General features: G+C 41.4%; 1 protein-coding gene across 2 annotated transcripts in view; it reads left to right on the top strand.

Annotated features, from left to right (window-relative positions):
* Positions 1–2,675: 2,675 nt before the first annotated feature.
* Positions 2,676–24,276, top strand: part of LOC126187765 (zeta-crystallin-like) — a 164,448-nt gene continuing 142,847 nt past the window's right edge. Inside the window, exons 1-2 of one of the 2 annotated variants that reach the window (XM_049929030.1) lie at positions 2,676–3,280; positions 3,356–3,700. In XM_049929030.1, coding sequence (XP_049784987.1) covers positions 3,461–3,700 — 240 coding nt within the window. In that variant the 5' untranslated portion in view covers positions 2,676–3,280; positions 3,356–3,460. The remainder of the gene's footprint in view (positions 3,281–3,355; positions 3,701–24,276) is intronic. The other variant, XM_049929031.1, reaches the window with a different exon arrangement.

Below are 24,276 nucleotides of genomic sequence, written 5' to 3'. Positions count from 1 at the left end.
AGTCGCCTCCAGCCCCCCGCAAAGACGGCAAGGCGTTGAAGTCTGCTTCTGGAGCAGTTCCTCTGACTGCCGATAGGCTACAACAAAGACAATCATCTTCACAAGTGCAGGCAGTATGACTTGGTGGTGCCATATACACAATTTGATGCTGATGGCTGTAACAGCTCCCACTGTCAACCTGTCGGTGTGGAAGCAACTACTTGGCTGTTCGCATATTGACCCTGGATTGATATCAGTTGGTGAAATTTGCCTTGCTGCAACTAAAGACATCTTGCATTAGAAGTGCAGATGGTTACACCATGTATGTGGCTGTTGTCCTTAGTGTGACTAGTTGTTTGCAGTGCTGGCATGAAGGGACACCACGACCACATCGATGACAGCTAGGAGTTGACACATGTGTTTTAATGCAAGGCGGTAGCAGCTGTAGTGGCGCGCTGCAACTGGGCGGCTGCTGCTGGCTGCTGAGCAACACGTGACCTCATGGTGTCGCCTGTGATATGCATCAAATGCAGTTGCAGTTGACATCTGTGGTTGCTGCTGCTCTGAAGTCTCCTGCTGCTGGAGGCGAGATGGTGCCTTCTCCCTGGCAATGTCAGTGGAGCTGGCACCTGGTTGGATCCTTCTTGCTCCTTTACACCTTTTGAATGCATTGCAGCCTCTCTAACTATTCATATGTGGCTCATTACAGTTGCAACATTGCGAGATATTTCTTCTTGGAGCACCATTTGTTCTGGTGTGCTCCAGCACATTTTGCGCACTGCACTGGCATGGAGCAGTCCATACTCTGGAAGAGTAGCACTGCACCCTCCTGTTTTGCACAGAGAGGTTCCACTATCACCCTGATGTTAGCTATCTTCTGTACATGGAAAACGTTTCGGTTTACAGTATTGTCCTCCAGGATGACCAGGAACATGGGCAAGTTCTGGGCGACTTCACGATACCCACAGATCAGGGAGTGAATTCCAGGGCAACAAGCTCCTACTCCAGATGTTGTGGATCCATCTCCAGTGGCAGGCAGCGGAAAACTACTTTCAGCTTAAATGCCAGTTGGCAGTCGTGAGCAATTTAGATTGCACCCATTCTAATACTTTGGCATAGGTTGTGTGCTTTTGCCTGGGGACAATAAAATCGTCATCCTGAGTCTTCTACTTCTGCTACAGCCTGTTTGTGCCAGTCTGGAGGGAGGTTTCCTCATAGGTAATGGCAAGCGCTTCTGAGAGGTTTGTGTGACCTCCATAGACTCATCTTATGGTGATGGCTTTGCTTTACCCCTGGCTGGTGTGTCCAGCATTGTTATGCATGGCATGCTAACCATGGTCTGAATCATGGCAGTGTTGTTCAGCGGGATGCAAACAGTCTGCCTCACAGTCGAGATGACGTCTTGTCACCTTCATGGTGGTAGATCTGCCCACTAGTTGCTAGGCGATGATAATCCCTTCGTCTAATGGTTTACTCCTCCTGTTGGAGTGCATACCATGACACCTGTACCGAACATTCATAGGCAAATCTATGTCCACTGTCCAGACCTGCAGTCTACTTGCTATTTCCGTCTCCAGGCGAACAGTGTTTAAATCTTCTGCTGAGATGTATTTCTTCCTCCTTCCTAAGGAGTCGAACCACTGTCAGTGAAACCACAACCTGAGAAGGGTGCATGTCTTATTGTCTGAATCTGAACTGCGTTATCATAGGTTGGGGCCAGGTAGGGCTGTAGGCAGAAAAACTCCCACCAGGTGGCAATCTGGTGCACCTTTTACCTTAGCACCATGAAAATTCCCAGTCAGCCACTCTGCCATGTCTTGAAGACACGATAGTTTGATTCGAAAAGTGAAGCCCTGCTAAACAGAGTTAGCTACTTACAGAATCCTAGCAAAGAACATTAGGTGTGAGCTGCACCACTGCTCAAGCTAGTTAGGGTGACAGGTAATGTGCTCAGGCGTTAAGCATGCTGATGCAATGTCATATGGAGACTCTTCTACGCATGTCTATGTCAACTCCACTCATTTGTTAGTGTGCCTGGCAGTGACTATGCTTACTTGCAGTTTTTTCGTGAAGTACCGACCTTGTCTCGATATCTTGCTCTTCGGACGGCATTTCACAAAATATATGTACAAAAATTTCAGTTTAGTTTAATATTAATATTCATTCAAAGAGTATAAGCACTTATCGATCAGGAATGATTTCGGCTTCACTTTGAATAAGGATCCTTTATTACACCCGGCAGTTTGTTTCACCATGTCTGGCCATCAATGCATTGACTGTGATCTGTTAATTTTAGTTTAGTTCTTTGTCTGTAGTATCAGTCTTTCTTTCCTGTATTGTAGTCATGCATGACAGAGTCCTTGGTTCCTTTGTTTTGATGTGTCACCAAAAACTGCAATAAATTCATAAGGTTACAATGAGTAAACTATTTGGTATTTAAGATATACAAACATTTCGTTGCAGGAGTCTCTGTACCCTAGTCCATGGATAATCGTGATTGCTCTTCTCTGCAGGGTTAATATTCTGTTCATATGTAGACATGTGTCAGCAGCAGAGCCCCATATTTCTATCCGATAATTAATCAGTACAGAAATTGCCACTTAGTAAATTATTTACATTATGTGATCGGAGATTACTGGTAGGTGCAGTACACAGCGAATTTATTTTCGTACCTGTTTTTGTCGCTCTTATTGGCTTTTTTTGTTAACCAGTTTGTAATCAGCATCTGTCAGGGCCTACTGAATATGCGTAGGAACTGTAAAATAGATCCACTCTTCTGAGTGTTCGTTCAACCACCGCCTTCTTGAGCTCCGATTCTTTCTAACATTGTTACTGACAACAAAAATCTTTGTTAACTGAAGACGCATAGCACTTTGTAGACGAAAAATGTGTGACTGCGGTTTGCTAAGTTCCTATGTCTAGCTGAGGCTGTAGCACTTCGAACTTACGAAGAGATACCATTTGTTAATTATACTTCAAGCAGCTCTACGTCACTTTGATTGAATTACTACAGCTTATATGCTACACAGAAGCCTAGCGCGATTTGTGAGTTTTTTAAGACAATATCTTCATGAAGGTTGTATAACAACGGAACGAGGATATCACCGTTTTCTTCGGACTTTGACAATGTGGATCGAAATATGACTGACGAAGGCTGTGGGTAGTTTGTTTTGGGTTTGGTTTGAAATGCGCGTGCGGCAAAGTGCGTGCTAGAGTATACGAAATAAAGAAGCGTAAAGCACAGTGACGCAGCTTTGCATCGTAAATGCGTTGTACGTGAATTCGGTCAACTTTTCTGACTGTAAGTATGAGAATCACCAAATGGTAGTTTTGAGTGCTTAAACATTGTAGTTAACAAAAATTTTAATGTATTCAGGATTTTCGTCGCAAGAAATAAATGTAGTGGTTTACTACGAATGGAAGTTAACAATTAGATGGTGTGACCAGCTTTACCAATTTTCAGACTCGATAGCGTTTGAATATGAAAGCTGTAAGAATTCATAAATTTGGAAGTAAAGATGCGCTTAAGCTGGAGACAGTGCCCATACCAGAAGTTGGCGAATCCGAAGTTCTCGTGCGTGTTAATGCTGCTGGTATTAACCCTGTCGACACTTACATCAGGGAAGGATCATTTGCTGTTCTGCCGACGCTTCCAGCTATACTGGGCAAAGAGGCAGCAGGCGTTGTTGAGAAAGTAGGAGATGGAGTCCAAGGTTTAAAGGTATGATAGTACAGTGTTAATTGATTAAAACAATAGACGAGATACACAATGAAAGTAAAGCTCTCCATCCCTGAAATTTTCATTGTTATCTTGCACTTCGTTTTTAAGGTACCGTATCTTAAATGAGTTGTCAGTATGTATAATTTCTTCACAATTTAACTTTTTCATGTGTCAATAAACATGCTTCAGGATGTTATATCTACCGACTGTTCCCTCGCCAGCCATATAGAGTAGTATAGAAGTAGCAAAAGAGGTTGTTAAAGAAGATATCCAAAACATGCGAGCTTGCTAGAGTCCATTCATATGCCACAAGGAATGGTTAAATTTCAGAATTCACTGAACATAATTATAGGCCAGTGTATGTGGTAGTGTCGCACTCCCCCCTCCCCCCTCTCGTCCCTACCATTCTGCCCTTCGATGACATTTTAGTCGTGGTGGCAAAGTGATCAGCAATGCAGTGTAATCTTTATTTTCATGCCATTTTTAATACACTTTTCATCACAAAACTAAAACTGCTAGGCAAATTCAGAAAACTTGTGTTAGATAATGGACAAGTCCCAGATGGGTATTTTAATGTGTAATATTGATATATTTTGGACATAAGCTACAAAAAATGCAAGGGAGCTCCGCTATATAGCTATTACCTGGTTACTGTATGTAACAGTTTAAATCGACTAACATAATTGGTTTTTAATTTACAGAGGTAGGCACTCTTCGGGTCCAGTTTCTGTATGTTAGCCTGTTGTTATTGGAAATCTACTCAAGTTGACATTCATTGGAGGTAGATTATTTTCTGTTAAATTTTTTTTTCCACTGCTTCAACATATACCTTGTTTTCTGCAGATATGGAACAAGGAACATCAGGCTATGGAAATTTTAATTTGTTCCATTTCAGATAATACTGTTGGAAAAGTAGCACCATATGATCAGTGCTTGATGTTTGGTATTTACCCTGTAGTTTGGAGAAGAAATGTTTGTGCTAGATGCATCTAAGCTGTGCTGTAGACATGTCACGAACTCTCATCAGTGCACTTATATGTTTTAGTGTAGCCATTAATAAAATGGTTAGGCCCCTACTCAATTTTGAACAGTACAAGAGCTGGAAGAAAACTGAGTTTGTAGTTGGGTAACGTCAGACAAGTACCAGTAGCACTATTAAAGCTTCAGTTTTTGGTGAATTGTGACTCTTTGTTGAATCTACCAGTTAATGAATTTTTTGTAGAGAGCATACAGCAAACATCAAGAAACAGTTATGTGTATCTGAGTGAAACATGGCAGCATTATGACTTAAGACCTGCTGACTTCCATACAATAAACAACACTCTAAACATCATAAGGATTAAGATTAGGTTCTTGACATAGTGTGCTGTTTTGCATGGGTCGTTTATGATTCGATTGAATCTACTGGTACTGGACTTCAGCTTTGATCTGCGAAGTAATAATCTTGTGCATGTTACATCATATGTGTGCAGACATTACAAGAACAGTACACTGAAAAAATTGTATTACATTATGAAATGTAGGTTATGGGGGCATACTGATCTGTAGCTTAGCCTAAGGGCTGCATTAAGTTGAAAGATGGCAATTTAGTTGTGAGTAGGTGTTGCCAGTGAATGGGAAAATAGAATCTTATTTGTGGTGACTTACTAATTTGCGGCATATCCTGAGGTTCATGTTAGGTTGATAGGTGACAGTTTTGTTTTGAGTATATCAAGTGGGGTCAGTAGGAATGTTGAATACAAGTTGTTGTCTTTGACCACTGTCATAATGGTAATTACTGGTGTCATAACACCTTTTCGTGCATCTATTCACAGTTCCATTGTCAGTTGATGAAGCCAATGAATATGGGGAGAAAAAAAGCTGGTTGTGGTGACAGATTGATCTGTAGCTTTGCTCAAGATCCAGGTTAGGTTGGGAGGTGACAGTTTGGTTGTGAATTGGTGAAGCCAACAAATGTGATATTAAAACAACCTGTTGTGGTGACAGATTGAACTGTAGCTTAGCCCATTTGGAAAAATCGCTAGTAACTTAATGATATAGTCACCATATTGTTTACAGCATTTGTCGCATGTTTCCTATGTCACTGGTCAAAGCCAGTGACTCATATCGAGTGTTTCTCTGTACCTGATGAAGTGGTGTCAGACTTGAGTTAATCCTTTTTTTCTATAGACAAGAACTCTTAATCACCACTTCACCAGTGAAGTTAGTGGGTCACAAGTTTGCTGTGAAAATAACACTTCTTTCATATGCCCACTTGTATAATTGATAGGTGTGTTTCAAGTGGGTCAGTTTCACGGACCACCATTCCAGAACTGAAGGTTCTTTTCAGAGTTCTGTATTTCTCGAATGACACATCCACATTTTTGTTGAATCATTGTAATAAGGTCATAAAATGATTTTGCAAGTTGTGATAGTGAAGCAGTGTGGTAGAGAAGAGTTGTGGCACTGGAGGCATGCTGACGCAGACCGTATGCTGTTGTGCATAGTATAAACCAGGATTACCGGTCTCTTGTGATTCATATGCCACTCCATTGAACCTGATTGTGTATTTTCTGTATGTGATGCAGGAGAAAAATAAAGACATTAATTAGGAATCGAAACATCAGTGCACTTGTTTTGTGCTTACAACTCTATTTTGTTATGTGGCCTATAAATAGAAATACTTTTAGTAGCCTATTTGGTGACTTAGAGAGTTATTTTCTGGTGTAATATAGCAAAAATCAATTGACATTTATCCTGCAAAACTAGGTAATAAAAATGATCTTTGATAAACTTGAAATTTGGTAAACTTGGAATTTTACACCCAACCTGCTGTTGTAGTGACTTTTTTATGAAACATTTGGCTTGCGGAGACATCTCTTCAATTAATGATGATGCAAGAGGCCATAAGAAAAAAGATAGAAGCTGTAAAGACTTAGGATTCTTGACTAAAATCCAGAACATATACAAATTCCTTTATGTGACAAGCAGGCTACCGGGAATCCCCAGAGATGAGAGAGAAAAAGTGTGAAACGCATCGTACTAGCTATTGCAACATATTATTTGAGTCGTGTGAATGTATTACTTGCAGAATTATATAAAGTTGTATTCTGTGGAAAATTTGTATCTCCTTTCTGATTAGCAGCACAGTCGTAAATAGGCTAGTGTTAATTTTTGCAGCATACAGTTTATTAAGTTGCCACGCCCCCGCCCCCCACTCCCCCCCCCCCCCCCCCAATAGGGAGCCAGTTTTGTAGTGAGCAATTTGTTTAGGGAAGCTGTTTCCACAATAATGGAATACAGATTAGTGTCATGCTGGAAAAGTTATATCTGTAAGTTAGTTATTGGTTGTAAAATAATTTATTTGAATATGGCATTTGCAAACAATAATAAGTAGAAGGATTACGAGGGACTATAAATACAATACATCATTTTCTCGCACAGAATGTTCTGTTTTGCCTTCAGCAAGTTATTTTTAAGTTACTGTGTAAGAAATCACTCTTATAAAACAATTCACAACTTTATATCATTGCAGTTAAAATAAGAAAACTATAGTACTCCTGGTGAAAATTTCAAAGTAATATCTCCTGAGGTCCAGTTATTACTCTGAGGTAATCAGAACATTGTCAGACAGAATTTTTGCTTGCACAACTTATTACTTGTCTTTACCAAGTAATGATAATTATTTTGTGTCAGTTGAAAGGCGATCTGGTCAGTTGTGGGAACATAGTGCCCTGTACATGTCTTGTAACTGTGGGCAGGTTTGGTTGTGGGTAGGTGCTTACCGGCTGTGACTTGCCGACAGTATTGTACTCAGAAAATAACAGTAATGAGCAACCTCTGAGCAGCAGTTGAAAAGCTTTCCATCAGGTGTATCATCGAAGTGTCGCTTCTGAAAAGTGGCACCTCCTCACTAGCAGCATCTCTGTTCAAGGTTCTGAAAATTTTTTGTGGGTGTGAGTATATGTCTGATTGGCAAGCTCGGTTATTCCATATTTAAAAAAAAAAAAAGAAAAAACACGCATACTCACCAAGAAAGTTCATCTCAGAAAGCATTCGTATGTTATCTTTAATTATGTTTAGTTTCTCCTATATATTTACGAGTTCTGCATCCTGTTGAGATTGCAATTCTGCAAAGTGTCTTTTGACAGTCTCAATTGCTCAAGGCAGAGCTTATTTCCTTCACATTACTCTTCTCTCAAAGGCATTCTAAGTGCATGGCAGTACATGCTTCCTTTACACCTCATCACCCAGTCTCTTAAATTGCTTTGGAAAAAGTGTTTGCATGTTGTAATTTTCAGTCTGTTGTCTTGGTTGTATAATTTAATATCTAACACACATTGGGTCGTAGAAGAAAAAAAGAGAACATTCTCTAGAGAAGATGTCAGAGCAAAAGGAGATCTCTGATAAAGTTCTTAGTTTCATATGAGTAAAAATTTTGATGCATATTCTCTCACCAGGGACCTCTTTCCCACCACCTCCTCTCCTTTTTGATAAATTTCTCACTGTGTTTTGTGCGCTACATCAGGCACAGAACTATCCATAATCGTACATTTCGTTTACCTTGTTAAACCAGGCAAACTTTTCAATGTGCAAATATGGACCTGGCATCAGTGTGTTCTGGAAGAGTTGAACTATGTTTTTATTTTAGTTTTATGTGCGGCAACAAATTATTAAGACGATAAGCAGGCAGTTTACAAAAATGAACTTCTGATGATGTTACTGAATTTTCAAGATGCAGAAATATTTTTTGTTATTGGATTTGAATGAACACAGTTTGCAAACAAAATCTTAAGAATATGTTGCATTTCCATGTACTCCAAACCTGAACTTTGTGAGAGTTTTCTAACATGAGATAATTTTGGTTAACTGTGAAGCACAGTGGTCCCCTTGCGCATCAAGTACTAAAAGGTCACCTGTGCAATTTCATTGCCAGAAACAGTTCACTAAGTTTCTAATCAACAGTCATTAATTTTTTGATCCACCGTATTTCTATCATAACATCAAATGATATTAATGCTGTGAGAAAACATGTCTTAAGAAGGCCAACTGGCACTGGGAGAAAGAACAAAAGCAATACAAAAAAGAGTACCTTGGTGTTTCAAAACTTAGAACAATATAATTTTGTTATGTAGCTACTTACCATTGTAAACTGCGCTATCAAACATGCAGCTAGATGCACATGTGCGTCATTTCTAAGGTGATAATAGAAAAACTCCACTGACATCAATCTTGTCAGTATGACAGGTGCTTGAAGTGTCACTGTTACTGTAGTTACTTAATGTAATAATCATCTCAGCCACTGAATTTTCTAAAACATCCTCATTCTGTCGTGCTGGAGTCTGTTGAAGGCCTTCTCATCAGTTGCTTGATATTCTGGAATGGTGTCATTAACCATGATGCAATGCTATACCCTTCCTCTCCTAAAATTAAAGCATTACACTGGTTCTTTCTTAGCATTTAGCATACATCAGAGTTTCTTGATATCCTAGCATTGTGTACATATACAGGAAATGAATGAAACATTGACACTAATAAACGTTTCACTGTTACCACATGTTGCCTGCACATTGATGCTAGGAAAGAGCTTCCATTTATTATTCATCTCCATGTACAGAAGGTTCCATGAGTGATATGTGCATGCAATCAAGCCCCCCACCATACGTGGAAACTGATACCTTGTTTGCCACTTAACTTTGGCCTACACTGTTTACAGTTCTTTCAAAGAAATCAGATCCACAAAGCTGCTTTTTGGGTAACAAGATGAACAATGTCTGAAGGCGAGCAAGATGGCACAGTTGTTAGCACACTGGACTCACATGTGGCAGGATGACTGTTCAAACCCACATCCAGCCCTCCTGAATTAGGTTTTTTGTGATTTTCCTAAATCGCATCAGGCAAATGCCGGGATGGTTCCTTTGAAAGGGCAAGGGCGACTTCCTTTCCCGTCCTTCCCTAATCAGATGGGACTGATGACCTCGCTGTTTGGTCCCCTTCCTCTGATCAACTAACCAACCAACATCTAAAAATGTCAGTGACGCAGTTGTCTGGGGTAAGCCTAAGTCTTCTACACCAAACTGAAAACTTAGGTCTGCTAAATAGCAAAAATATTTTCATTTTCACTTTGTTTGAAAGGATGCTTCCTCTTCTTTCATGATTTTTGGAAAGAAAGCGATTTACCAGCCAAATATGTTTTCATTGTTAAACCTGTATAAACTTCTACAGTTTGTCCTTTCAGTATTTCTCCAGGTTACATATATATTTTTTTACCTTCTGAAAAACATGAATTCTGTCAGTTCCACTAAAAGAATTTGCTAAAACTTAACCTCAACAGAACTTTTAGTTAGCTCGAAGTATGCTACAGACCTCATTTCAAAAAATGGAGAATGTTCTCCACTTTTGAGAAAATTCTGTAATTTTATTCATACGATATCTCAATTGGTTGGAAGCATGCTGCACCCATAACCCAGAGGTCCGTGGATCAAAACCACGCTCTGCTGCCAATTAAGATCCAGAACAAGGATCGGGATTAATTTAAGGAAAACACATGGAGGGATGGCCCAACTTGATGCATTATTTGTCATTTCCAAACAAACATTTTTGTTTAATAACAATTCAATCATGAGCCAACAAAGATTCTTGTGAAATCGTACAAATAGTTAAGATTTTAAAATTATATTCACAATGTATAAGGACATTTGCATTATACATAAAACTACAAATAGTACTCAGAAAATGTCAACTGTGCATCAAAATGGTGGTTGGACTACAAACAGCATGGCAAGTTGAAAAAGAGAGAGTTAGAGTGAGAAGTGATATTTATGAGTGTATGATAAATCTCTTTCCTCAAAAATATTTCTCTTCTTCATACCTCTGTGTTACCACAGATGACGTGTCACTGATCTCATTTGTACCAAGATTTGTACATGCGAGGTGCCGATTTGCTTCCACCACTCAGGGTGGAATTCAGAAGTTCTAATAAAAGTTCACCAACCTGCAGTCTTCTATAGTTGTTGTTCGGTGCACAGAAAGCAGTACGTAGATTGTGAATCCGTAATCTTGAGGTTGTAAGAAACTCTTAGCGAGAAACTGTTGTTTTAGAAATGATTAGATTTCCAATCAGTTTGTTTGTATGGTTGCCACTTGCTTCTTATTGGCAGAACACTAGAAACTGCACTTTAGAGTCACAAAGATTTCTATTTTTCAACAAATTAATGAACTGCATATTTTTATAAACATACATTGCTAATAAAGTTGTACCAGTCCTGATTTACACACAAGACATTGCTAACTAAGTCTTAACTGATATCGCGATGAACAACATGCTTGTCCTCTGAGACTGCTGAATGAGCTCTCATCTTACAGCTGAACCACTACGCCTGCCATCCAAGTTACGTGCGACCCAAAGATCACCGAAGTTTTCTATCTGCCTTTTCATTTTCCAGTTGTTTATTATTCTGTTGTTTATTAATACTTGTGAAACAATGGAATGAAAGTGCGCTATTGAGAGATGTTTTAATTTGAAATTCAAGTAAATGTGCAGTTTAGTTCATCTAATGTTAATAATAGAAGATAACCGTTTTGGTGCACAACTTCCAAATGTAGCAGCCAATCATAGAGGAGGACCACAATTTGGGTGGTCTTTCTCATGATACCCGTACCAAGCAAATCGTCTGTCATCGGTACCTCACACCAGATAACATCATCTCGCAACAGTTGCATTCTAAACTGCTCTAAAAAGAGCTTCTTGTAGCCGAATATGTTGGCTGCAAAGCCAAAAATATTACAACAGTTAATTAATTAAATAAACCTGTGGTGGCACTCAGGCCCAACAGATAGTTCACAAGTGTGGGCTAATCCCTCAACAGGACTCAAATATAAGTTCAGCAAACATTAAATAAAATACATTAAAATGCATACATCTCCACTGGTTATTCTACTATCATATAAACAGATATGGCAAAGCTGCCCAAAGGCCGCCCAGATGTAAAAGCAAATCAAACAGTAGTACTTCACTGATTGCCCACAAGCCTCTTCCACACAAACCACATTAAGTACTTAAATAAACAACCAGGCCCCCAAAACACAATTAAATTGATGATGACAATTAAACTCTTAATTTTTTAAAGAAATGAAGAAACTTAGTGCTCAGTTTGGCCAAGGACTTCCAACACACGCCCACAAGAGCCTTACATGGTTCAGTTACTTCTAATCTGGTGACACCCTCCACCATAGCACAATACCACAAGAATAACAACAAACTATTCAACTTGCGGCTGGAACAGGAAAGCTGCTGGATTGTGTGACTTGCCAGCACTTAGACCTTGTGCGATGATGGGAAGGCCGCAAAAACAAAAGGAAAACGTGTCGCTGCCCGGGACCAACAGAAAAGCAATGTGTCCGCTGCTGCCGATGCAGGGCTGTCAACATATACAAAAAACAGACAGCAAACAGGTTTGATAAAAATTAACATACACAGTAATACTTAAATGGGCAATTGAAAATTGAAATACTAAAACTATAGTGTGGGAGTGGCCCACTCATAACGCTGCAAGTTAACCTTCCTAGCAATGTACAAGGTCATTTAAAAGAATAATTACATACTAATTCCAACAAGATTTAAAAAATAGACGTATACATTTACGGGGGCCTCTTAGGGGCTAATAGACACTGTAATTGGGATATGCACCAAACAGCAGATAGCCGGTTAAATTTTACAACTATAATCTGAAGGCTTTGTCAGTATGGTGCACGAGTCATGCATACACACAGGACCACACATGCATGCCTTTAGACTGAGCGCATACAACTTTTGTTACAGGCCAAACTTGCCCCACGAAGGGCCATGTGGTCTACAATACAGAAATTACGATCAACAGTATCAAATACTCAATAATAACAATCCATGATTTCAAGTGCAAGATTAACATTGCAAAATACAAGCTTGTCACATAAGGAAACCTCCAGACTGAGACACACAGCCCCAAAAGGGTCACTGGAAGGCATTAAAAATAAATAAATAAATATGGATTCCTGGTCAGCTCACACTGGGCAGAATTGACAATCTTTAAGTACGGTACTTACTAAACAGACTTCATAGATAATTCAAAACAAATGCCAAAGTGCCAATAACTTCAGGACTCCAGGTAGGCACCGGATAATACTGCCCTGCTGCTTATAGTTGCTAACAATTTGTTCAATACATCTTGGCGTATTAAGCACACCACCGTTGATTGATTCATGTTGTCAGCAGGTTGCATGTGGAGAGAGTCGCTGCTTGCCCACTAAACTCGCCAGTAGCAATGGTCAGTGCTGCAGGAAAACATGAGCCCCATGGCCAAACAGTCAATGGAGTTAACTCGCTGCAATTGCCAGGATGCCAGGTACTCCAGCACACTCACCCAGCTCCGTGTCCGACAAACCACTCATCACAACACAGCCCCAGAGGGAGTACGTAACTGAACAAAGATCATATGACAAGGGCCAGAGTCGATGGAATGCATGCACAAGTGGCACCAGTAGGATGACGCATGGAAGCCACCTCAACTCAAACATATTGAGGTCCTTTGTGAGAAACAATCACTTCAGGCAAACCCCCAAGACAAAAGCTTGACGATAAGGCCTGGACTGTGGGACGAACCTTAGTAGAGTGCATAGGAACCATGAAAGAAAATTTGCTGAAAGCATCAAAACTATGATCCAATTTGTATTCCAGTAAGGACCCGCAAAGTCCAAGTGCAAATGTTGCTACAGTGCTTGAGATTTGGGCCATGCAAAGAAATACTGAGGTGGAACTGACATGTTCAGCACAGGCTTGGAACTGTGAAGTAAATTGTTCAGTTTGTGCATCCAGACGGTGCTGTTCAATGAGATCATGCCACTGCATCTGTGAACGATGTTCCATTGGCCTTGGTGGAGCAAATGAAGCATTTTAGGCTGGAGAACCTGGGTAGTCAAACACGTGACTGGTCATTATTGGTGTGAAGCAAAATGACACCTTGGCGAACTGCGAGGGTGTGCCGATGGCCAGAATATTGGCAAACTACCAAGCTACGAATCTGTCTGGCTGAATGTGGCCAAGCAATGCGGATGTAGTGCAACAGGATCTGCAAATCAGGAACTGCTGCTGTTGTCTGGTCAATTCTCTGGTGATTGAAAGGAAAGCATGTGTGTCTTGTGAATCAACATAGCAAAAAGAAGCAGAGGACTCAACAAATGTGGAATCTTGGCCAACAGGGAGATAAGAAAGAGCATTTGCGTTGGCATGCTTAGAAGTGAACCAATTCACAATCACAAATTGGTAATTTGATAAAGGAAGACCCTGCCATTGCAGCTTCTGGGCTGTGCTTGTTGGGACTGGCTGAGAAGGGCTAAACAGAGATTGTAGAGGTTTATGGTCAGTTAACAAGTAAAATTTTGTGCTAAAAAGCTACTGGTGAAACTTAATGACCCCATAGACAATGGCGATAGCCACCTTTTCAGTTTGTGAATAATTACATTGAGCTTTCTTTAACAACTTTGAAACAAAGGCAATCAGCCTATCAACAGCACTGAATTTAAGTGGTAAAACTGCACGGATTCCATCAGAGGAAGCCCCTACAGCCAAAACCACCACAAAATGAACAAGGCATCGATCACTATGCAAAATGTCTTTCATCTTCTGGAAAGTAGACTGACACTGTTGTGACCAAACAAAAGCAACATTCTTCCTGTGCAAATTATGTAAGGGACCCATGATCTGAGCAACGTTAGGAATAAATCAGACATAATATGTGAGCTTCCCTAACACAGAGTGGATGGTCATGGATAGCAAGATTGATGACAAGTCCTAAATACTCGAGTTCACTCTGAAAAATATACACATTTGTCTCTGTTACATTTGATACCAGCTGCAGACAACATTTGAAAAACAGTCTGAAGATTACTAATGTGTTCTTAAAGAGTGCTACCTGAGACTACAGTGTCATCTAAATACTTTGATCACAAAGGAACTTTTGTAGTTAGCTCCTCCAGAAAGCAATGAAAATAGTGGGTGCAGAAGTACTGCCAAACAGAAATCTCGGACATCTGGAGAGACCCAGATGAGTGTTAATGACAAAGACTTGTTGTGATGGCTCATGCAGAGAATTGCAAGTAAGCATCACGCAAATCAGTTTTAGAAAAGTAATGACTGGCACCATATTTCTCCATCACTTCTTCCAGGCATTGCAAGGGATAGCTGTCAGTCACTGTTGGAGGATTCACTGTTTTCTTAAAATTAGCATACAATCGGAGTGTACCGGATGTCTTCTCCAGAATAACAAGAGGGGACACCAATTGACTGGCAGTAATGGGTACTACAACCCCACACTCTTGCAAAGTGGTGGTTTTGTAAGCCACATGGTTTTGAAGAGCGTAAGGAACAGAATGAGCTCTAACAAAACATTGCCGTGCGTTGACCTTCACTGTGACATGGGCAAAAAAAATTTTTGCTTTGCCTAAACTGTCAGAAAAGAAATCCTAAAATTCTGCATGTAACTTAGCAACACTGCCCTAAGGACCAAAAGAAGAAAGAGTCTAGACCAAAAATATTAGCAGGTTTCAGAAATTTGCGGGAAGGCTACAAGTGTCTGAGACAGGAATGTCTTGGCTACTATGCCCCATCAGCATGTGGCGCAGTATGCACAACTTAGGTCTGTCAAGCAATTTGTAACTGCTATGGTTGGACAAAATCACTGACACTCCAGTGCCAGGTTGCAAATGGACTGCTTGTCCAGCAGTAGTTAGAGACACAAAAAGTTTGATGTCCTCATGTAACACTGCAGATGAGTTGGGGGCCTTTTCTGTATGGCTGTTACACTGTTGCTTTTCATTACGACTCTGTGGGGCTTTGAAAACATACCACACACTGTTTGTGACTTAGACGAGCATCAAGGAGTAGTAGAAGGGCCTGTGTTATGCTTCTTCAAGCACACAGACTTTATATATCCTCATTTGCTGCAAAAAAAAGCATCACTTCACAGGAGGGGCAAGATCGGTGTATGAGTGCCGTATTATAGTGAAGATGTGACTTCACACCCTGTGCTCGATGTGACGTGTTTACGCAAGCACTGTGGCTGGCCGGCCTGGCTGCTGTTTGTGAGTCTGCTGTGAGGCCTGTTTGTCATGGCTATTTGCAGAACAAACAGGTGCTACCTGAAAACTGTATGTTGCACTTTTGCAGGATTCTTGATAGTCTAGGATCTGCAGAACCTGTTTCAAGGAAGGGTCAAGGTATTTAGAAACCTGTTCCCAAATTCAAGTGTCAGCTTTATTGTGCCTGATGGCATCACAACTTGTGGTGTCACATGCTAGTCACATTTGAATCTATGCTGTCTATTAAGGCCATGCACTTCACTCGCCAACTGACGGTATGTCTGCCCAAGTTGCTTATGCAACATAAAGAATTTGTGACGGGAAGTCGCCATTTATAACCTGTCCTCATAATATTTTGAAAGCATCTGCAATAGGCTCTGATATGGTACTACTTCAGGGTGGGACATGGGAAACAATTTTGCACACAAGCGATAGTAACTCCTGTTATGGCCAAGAAATAAAAATATTGTCAATACCTTGTATGTGATGCGCACTTTGACCTGTGTGAGGTACTCTGTCCAGTTTTTCTTTGGCTTGTCCAACTCAGTAAATGGTAGCACATATGCAGGTGGTGCTGCTGCTATTAGGTCCAGCATCTTGTGTGAAGTCATTTGTGCCATCATCAAGCAATTCATCACTTCAAGCAGTTGCTCTGTTTGTTGACTCTGAAACTGAATAACCTTAGTTAGGTCAACCACTGGCAGTGCAGCAGGTGATTGTGGATTGGCAGCCATTGTAACCAAGCAACACCAAAGCAACAAGACAGTTAAAAAAAAGGGGGGGGGGGCACGAAAGCAGCAGCCTCAGAACTTGGAACAGAAAGGGCACAAGCAAGAGGAACACTGGGGTCAAAAAAGCTGGACAACCAAAAAAAAAAAAAGCAAAAACTGACCAAAAGACAACAGAATACAGAACAGGTGAAGATGGCCACATGTGGGAATGATTGCTCGTTGCCATGCATGTCGCCTGCTGAAATATTGAGCCATGCTGCCTCTGGTCCATAACTGTGAAAGGGTTGCCAGTGTGGTATTTTGTGCATCAATTGACTTTTTTTTATGTCCCACAAATGTTCCATGGGTTTCACGTTGTGCGGTATGGGTGGCTGAATCATTCACTCAAATTGTCCAGAATTGTCTGACATGGTGCACTGTCGTCCATAAAAATTCCATCGTTGTTTGGGAACATGAATGGCTGCAAATGGTCTTCAAGTAGCTGAACATAACCATTTCCAGTCAGTGATTGGTTCGGTTGGACCAGAGGACCCACTCCATTCCATGTAAAAACAGCTCCGTTATGAAGACACTAACATCTTGCACAGTACTTTGTTGACAACTTTGGTCCATGGCTTTATAGTGTCTGTCACAGTCAGACCCTGTCCTCAGCTCTTACCAACTGAAATCAGGACTCAGCTGACCAGGCCATGGTTTTCCAGTCATATATGGTTCAATTGATATGGTCACGAGCCCAGGAAGGATGCTGCAGGTGTTGTGCTGTTGGCAGAGGCACTCGTGTTATTCGTCTGCGGCCATAGCCCATTAACACCAAATTTCACCACATTCCTAATGGATATGTTCATCACATGTCCCAAATTGATTTATGCAGTGGTGCTTGTCTGTTGGCACTGATAAATCTATGCAAACTCCATTGCTATTAGTTGGTTAGTGAAGGTTGTCGGTCACTGTGTTGTATGTGATGAGAGGTAATGCCTGAAATGTGGTATACTTGGCACACTCTTGACACTATGTTTCTCAGAGTATTGAATTCCCTGACAATTTCCGAATGAAACGATCCATGTTTCTGGCTCCAACTACCATTCCACATTCAAAATCTGGCACTTCTCATCATACGGCCATAATCACATTGGAAATCTTTCACGTGGATCATGTGAGAATGAATGACAGCTCCGCCAATGCACTGCCCATTTATTCGTTGTGTACACAATACGACCACTATCTTTATATGTGCACACTGTTATCTCACGACTTGTCACCTCAGTGTGCTTGCATGCGCAGACATGGAAAGATGAACGCCTGATGCACTTAGCTCTTATTAGTCACTCAACAGTTTTGTAGTGCCGGTCAGTATCCAACAAAAAGAGAAGATGCAAACTTTCTTTAAATTTTGAATAGTCACCACCTTTTCTTAAAAAATGATGTGACTCCGAGAAATGTTAATTCTTTTTTTGAATGGAAAACAGGAATGAAATTCATTCAAGTAAAAAAAATTTTTTGGTTCCAACATTTTATTAATTAATAATTTAAATCAATTATTTGTGTCCTGTAGCATATATCTTGAGGGAGAACCTTCAGGGATGTTAGAGGAATAAAGGTATACACCAATATGACAGTAAAAAGTCCCGAATGGTATATATAAAATTCAAGGAGTTCCGTATATACATAAGTGATGCGACGGACAGGATGAGCAGCAATCTGCAGCTGTTTGCTGATGATGCTGTGCCATGTAGGATGGTGTCTTCGATAAGTGACTGAAGGAGGATTTAAGATGACTTAGACAGAATTACTAGTTGGTGTGATGAATGGCAGCTTTGTTTAAATGTTGAAAAATGTAAGTTAATGCAGATGAGTAGGAAAAATAGTTCTGTAATGTTTGTGTACACCAATAGTAGTGCGCTGCTTCGCATGCACCGAGCAAGGTGGCGTAGTGGTTAGCACACTGGACTCACATTCGGGAGGACAACGGTTCAATCCCGCATCTGGCCATCCTGATTTAGGTTTTCCATGATTTCCCTAAATCACATCAGGCAAATGCCGGGATGGTTCCTTTGAAAGAGCATGGCCAACTTCCTTCCCCAACCTTCCCTAGTCTGATGAGACTGATGACCTCGCAGTTTGGTCTCCTCCCCAAATCCACCCCAACGCTACTTCACACAATCATATTGATTAATTATGTAGGCATAACACTGCAAAGCAATATGAAATGGAATGAGCGCATAAGGATGATAGGAGGGAAGGCAGATGGTTGACTTCAGTTTATTAAGAGAATTCTAGGAAAGTGTGGCTCACCTATAAAGGAGACTGTGGGGTCCTGCTCACTTGTCTCTTGTAGGGTGCCTAAAAGATGCTGCTTTCTTGGATAGCTATACAACAGTTCAAGGAAATCACGTTAGTGGTTTTTATGGCAGAAAAGTAGATTGACAATACTTAACTTTGTATTTACAAGAACAAGTCACAAAAGATTGGCGACATGCAAACAGTCAGTGTCCTTCACTAAATACAATATTCATGTAAGCAATGGATATGGATGTTTAATAACTGCTCTGCTGGTGTCGGTGTACTACTATGCGGCAGAGGCTGGCAGGAGTAGTGCTTATATTCTCTTGTAGAGGCCGCTTCTGTCATGGTGTGGTCCTAGTCAGTGGGCTATTAGCTGATGTCGTCTCGCAGCCTTCTCTGCTCATGTGCTCATGATCTTCATGCCTGTGCATGTTGATACACTGGAACACATCTCCCCCCCCCCCCCCCCCCCCCCAAGCAACAGACCTTCATCGTGTAGGGGAGGCAGGAGGGTGGATGCCTCGCAGGACTGGAAGCTTGGCTGCAGGGGACGTAAAGCTTCCGGTTGTACGCCGCCAACTGGCCTGCACTCTGGTGGATATGGCCCCTGGAAAACGACCAGAGGGGTACGTGTCCATCTCCTGATGCCAGGAACCAGATAAAGAAGGCGGCGACTGCTGCGGTGTGGGCGGGTCCAGCTCCATCTGTAGGAAGAGAGGAGGCAAAGGCTCTGTCTCCATGGGGTCGTCTCACGGTGTCGTGAGGACACCCTCTGGCAGCTGCTGTGGCCGTGCTGTCCTGTGCACCAGTGAATCTTGGCTAAGAGACATTGCAAGATCATTGTGCACATGACAGAGGCGAAGCTGATTTTGATATTGGCACTGCAAGCGATTTGGGCCTGAGATAAGAGGTAAAGCTTCTAGGCAAAAAATAGATGACAACACCTGAACTGTGCTACGTGACGTTGTCGAGTTCATTGGCACAGCAAAAGGAAACTTTCTGTATGAGTCAACAACAATCAAACAGCGAGTGTTCCAAAAAGGTCCCGCAAAGCTTATGTGCACACATTGCCATGGTGATTGCGACTTAGGCCAAGCAGAGAATTTTTGTGGCGGAGTGGACTGATTTGTCACACTTGCGTAACACTGTGATGTCATGTGTTCTATTTGGGCGCCCATAACCTGCCAAGAACAATTTTGACGTGCTGACTGCCTCATACGAACAATCCTCCAGTGTCCTTGGTGAAGTAGTTGCAACACTTCTTTATGCAAAGCTTTAGGGATCAACACAAGTCATTTTGCACTGTCATTTTGAGCAAGAATCACACCTTTCTGTACAGCAAGGCTATGCAGACGGATTAAGTATCAGCACACTACAGGGTTCTGTATGCTATACAAAGAATGAGGCCAAGATGTGTAAATGTATGTCAGCAATATGTTCAGATCTGGATCAGCTTCCATGGCCAGTGCAATTTTCTTATAGTTCAGCAGGAAAGACTGAAGCAATTCAGAATCCTGAACTTGGTGTGACAACAAGATGCAGCAGAAGTGTCAAACTCTGTATCAGGGCCAATCGGAAGACTGAAAGCACATCCACATTCCATGTTGAGTTGTCGGACAGTACAGAATCTCGTACTGGTATTGAGACAACAAAGCCCATCTTTGCAATTTCTGGGCAGTTTGTATAGGAACCGGTTTCATTGGATTAAACAAGAACTGGAAAGGCTTGTGATCCATTACTAAGTAGAATTTTCTGCCATACAAATAGTGATGGAATTTAGTGACACCATACACAAAAGCCAGTGCCTCTTTCTTAATTTGTGAATAGTTATACTGAGCTTTGGACAAAACTTTTGATGCAAAAGCAATAGGACTGTCTTTATCACCAATTCTGTGCAAAAGCACTGCACCGATTCTGTAAGAGGAAGTGTCAACTTGCAATACAGCTGGTTTGTCAGGATCAAAGTGAACTAAGCATCGAACACTGACTAGTTTTTGAAAAACTACTTGGCACTCATCTGTCCAAACAAGGGGGACAGTCTCACGATGCAATGGAGCTGCGATTTGTGCAGCATTCGGTATAAAACAAATATAATAGTTCATTTTCCCTAAGACTGACTGCAATTCTGTGATATTGCAAGGAACTGGCAAGTCTTGTATAGCTAACAAATGCAACTGAAGAGGATGTACACCTTGAGTGTTTGTGATATGACCAAGATACTGCAACTCGGGTTTAAAAAATCGCACTTGTCCAGTCTACACTTTAGTTCTGCCTCAAATAACACACGAAACAAAGCACATAAATTTACAATATGTTCCTCAGATGTACAACCTGCTACGACAATATCATCCAAATAATTTGAATAGTTTGGTACTCGAGTAGTCAGCTGTTCCAAGTACTGTTGGAAAATGGAGGGTGCGGAAACACTGCCAAAAGGCAAATGTAAATTGTGAAGCGAGTCCAAGTGAGTATTTACTAGACACACTTTTTAAGATTCTTCATCAAGCGGTATTTGAAGATGTGCATCACGCAAATCAATTTTTGAAAAGTAGCGTCCAGTGCCTAAACTGTCCATGAGATCGTCTGGGCATGGCAATGGATAAGTATCAATGACAGTTTGTGGGTTGACTATAGACTTTTAAGTCAACACAGAGGCGATTGCAACCTGAAGGTTTTGGGAGCAAAGCCAGTGGACTTGCCCATTTACTAGCTGACACGGGCGCAATAACTCTGCTATCTTGCAATTATTTAAGTTCAGTGGCGCCTTTGACTCGTGATATAATGGAAACAGGTCTGGCCTGACAAAATTTCAGCTGAGCATTGTCTTTCAGCATAATATGTGCAACAAATTGTTAGCTTTGACTAAACCTTCAAAAAAGAGCTAGCTACACTGTCTTTTGCATGGAATGCAAACCCTGACAACACAGAACGGGAATGTCTTGTTCCTTATAAGCCATCAGTTGTGTGGTAGTTTTAGACAGGTGTGGGGAGCCTAACAGTTCAGATGTGTGACGATTTAGCAGTGTGATAGTGGCACCCGTGTCCAACTGAAATTTCCCACGTTTTCCACAAAGAAGTAAATGAACAAAAAGTTTGTTTGACTGGCATATCACTGAAGAAATTTCTTGCGTGCCAGTTTTGCAAATGCCTGTTGCAGACTTTGAATATACTGCATTTCTTATACGGGCCTTGTGACGAGATTTTTGTGAGCTGGCCGAATTCTTGTGTTTGTTCTGTTGCAAACATGTGGATTGTACATGTCCTTTCCTACCACAAGTGTAACACTGAGCTTGTCAGGAGGGCCAGTCTTGGCATTTGTGCCGTGATTAACACCCAGTGCAAGACTTAATTCTGTTCACCTGTGTAGTTACTTGTTAAGCAAACTGCTGACATGGTGTGGAAGGTTGTTTACTCGGCGTGGCAAGTTGCTGCCGCTGAATGGGCTAACTGGAAGCAAGGGACTCAACGTGACAAATAGCTGGCTGCTCAAATGTATGAGCCGACATTTCACTGGAATTGTACTGATCTAGTATTTGCAGTAGCTGCTGAAATGATGGATCGGGCTGTTTCAAAATTCGTTGCGAGTTTGACATCAGGTACATTGTACACAATCGCATCACACAACATAACATTTGAATATAAAGCACCGCAAGCCCATTTGAATTTGCATTTTCTTTTCGTACCCTGTAAATCTGTTACCCTCTCGTGATAAGTATCGTCTGACCGTTTTTTGCAATGAAAGAATTGATACCTGTTACCACATTCGCTTGTTGGTCATAATATTTTATTAGTGAGTCTACCAGTTGTTCGTAAGACAGTTCACTTGGAGTGGCGTTAGGATATAATTTGTTTATGAGGCGAAACACTGCATTTCCTACAATGGGTAAGAAATAATGACTTCCCACAGTACTTGGTTCGTTGTGAGCAACGAGGTGCGCTTCAAACTGGGACAACCACTCGAACCAGTCCTCTTCTTGTTCAAAAAAACTGTCGAAAAGATGGTATAGCAGCTGTAGCAGGTGGTGCTTGTTCCATCGGGTGCACAACATTGGCCAGTAGCTGCTGCACCTTGTTGAGTACCCTAGAGATTTGTTGTGGCTGGAACTGAAACATCTGCATTAGCTACGAGGGTAATCTCAAAAGTAAGGTCTCCTACTCTTTTTATAAGTACAGTGCTCTGTTTGTGTGGCAGTTGGTCACACTTTTATGAAGAGAGCTTCATGCGCTGTGTGTAAACATGCGCATGCCACGCTGAGGCACTCAGTCTTGAATTGGCAGCCATTGAGAATGGAGCTCCCGTTGGATGTTACCGCAAAGTGCGAATTGCGCACAGTTATTTGCTTTTTGAACGCAAAGGGCACTGCTGCGATTAAAATCCATCACCAATTGACGGAAGTGTATGGTGAGTCTTGCATGGATGTCAGAAATGTTTTTAAGTGGTGTAGAAAGTTTGCAGCTGGTCAGACCCCATGACAAACAAAGGAGTGGGAAACCATCAATTTCTGAGGAGACAGTGTTGATGGTTGAGCAAAGGATGCGTGAAGATCGGCGGATAACCCTGGATGATCTCTGCATGTTGGTTCCTTAGGTTTCCCGAAGCACCGCTCACAGAATTTTAATGGAAACATTGTGCGCAAGATGGGTGGCGCACATGCTCACTGAGGACCACATGCGGCAACGAGTTGATGCTTCCCACGCATTTCTTAATTGCCTTGCAGCCAAACGGGACAACTTTCTGGACTCAAAAGTCACGGGTGACGAAACTTGGGCATACCAGTTTACACCTGAGACCAAGCAGCAATCACGCCAGTGACGGCATCCTTCTTTGCCAAAGCCGCAGAAATTCAAACAAACACAGTATGCCGGTAAAGTCATGACAACCGTTTTTTGGGATCGGAAAGGGGTATTGTTGGTCAATTTTATGTCCACTGGAACCACAATTAACACTGACAGGTACTGTGAGACTCTGAAAAAACCTCAAACGGGAAATTCAGAACCACAGAAGAGGAATGTTGAGCAAGGGCATACACATTCTCCATGACAACGCTCGCTCACACATCGCTCGGCAAACCGTTGCTCTCCTGCAACAGTTTCAGTGGTCCTGACTTGGCGCCCAGTGACTATCACCTGTTTCCTAGGTTAAAAGAACATTTGGCTGGAAAGTGATTCAGCTCTGATGATGAGGTGAAAGAAGAGGTAAGTAACTTTATGAACAGCATGGTGGCAAGCTGGTATGACATGGGCATACAAAAACTGCCACATCGTCTACAAAAATGTTTCGACAGAAATAGTGATTATGTTGAAAAATAGCTAAATGTTCAAGCTGTAAACTGATGTAACCATTATAGAAAAAAACAGGTCTATGTACTTATAAAAAAAAAAGGAGACCTTACTTTTGGGATTATCCTTGTATGTGGCATCTAACACTTGCAGCTGTGGCGCCTGAGTAGGGGGCAGGGTGGGTATTTT

The sequence above is a fragment of the Schistocerca cancellata genome, chromosome 5, assembly GCF_023864275.1.
Source record: "Schistocerca cancellata isolate TAMUIC-IGC-003103 chromosome 5, iqSchCanc2.1, whole genome shotgun sequence".
Lineage (NCBI taxonomy): Eukaryota > Metazoa > Arthropoda > Insecta > Orthoptera > Acrididae > Schistocerca > Schistocerca cancellata.
The sequence above is the reverse complement of the archived record's forward strand: the minus strand, read 5'-3'. Positions and strand labels throughout refer to the sequence as shown.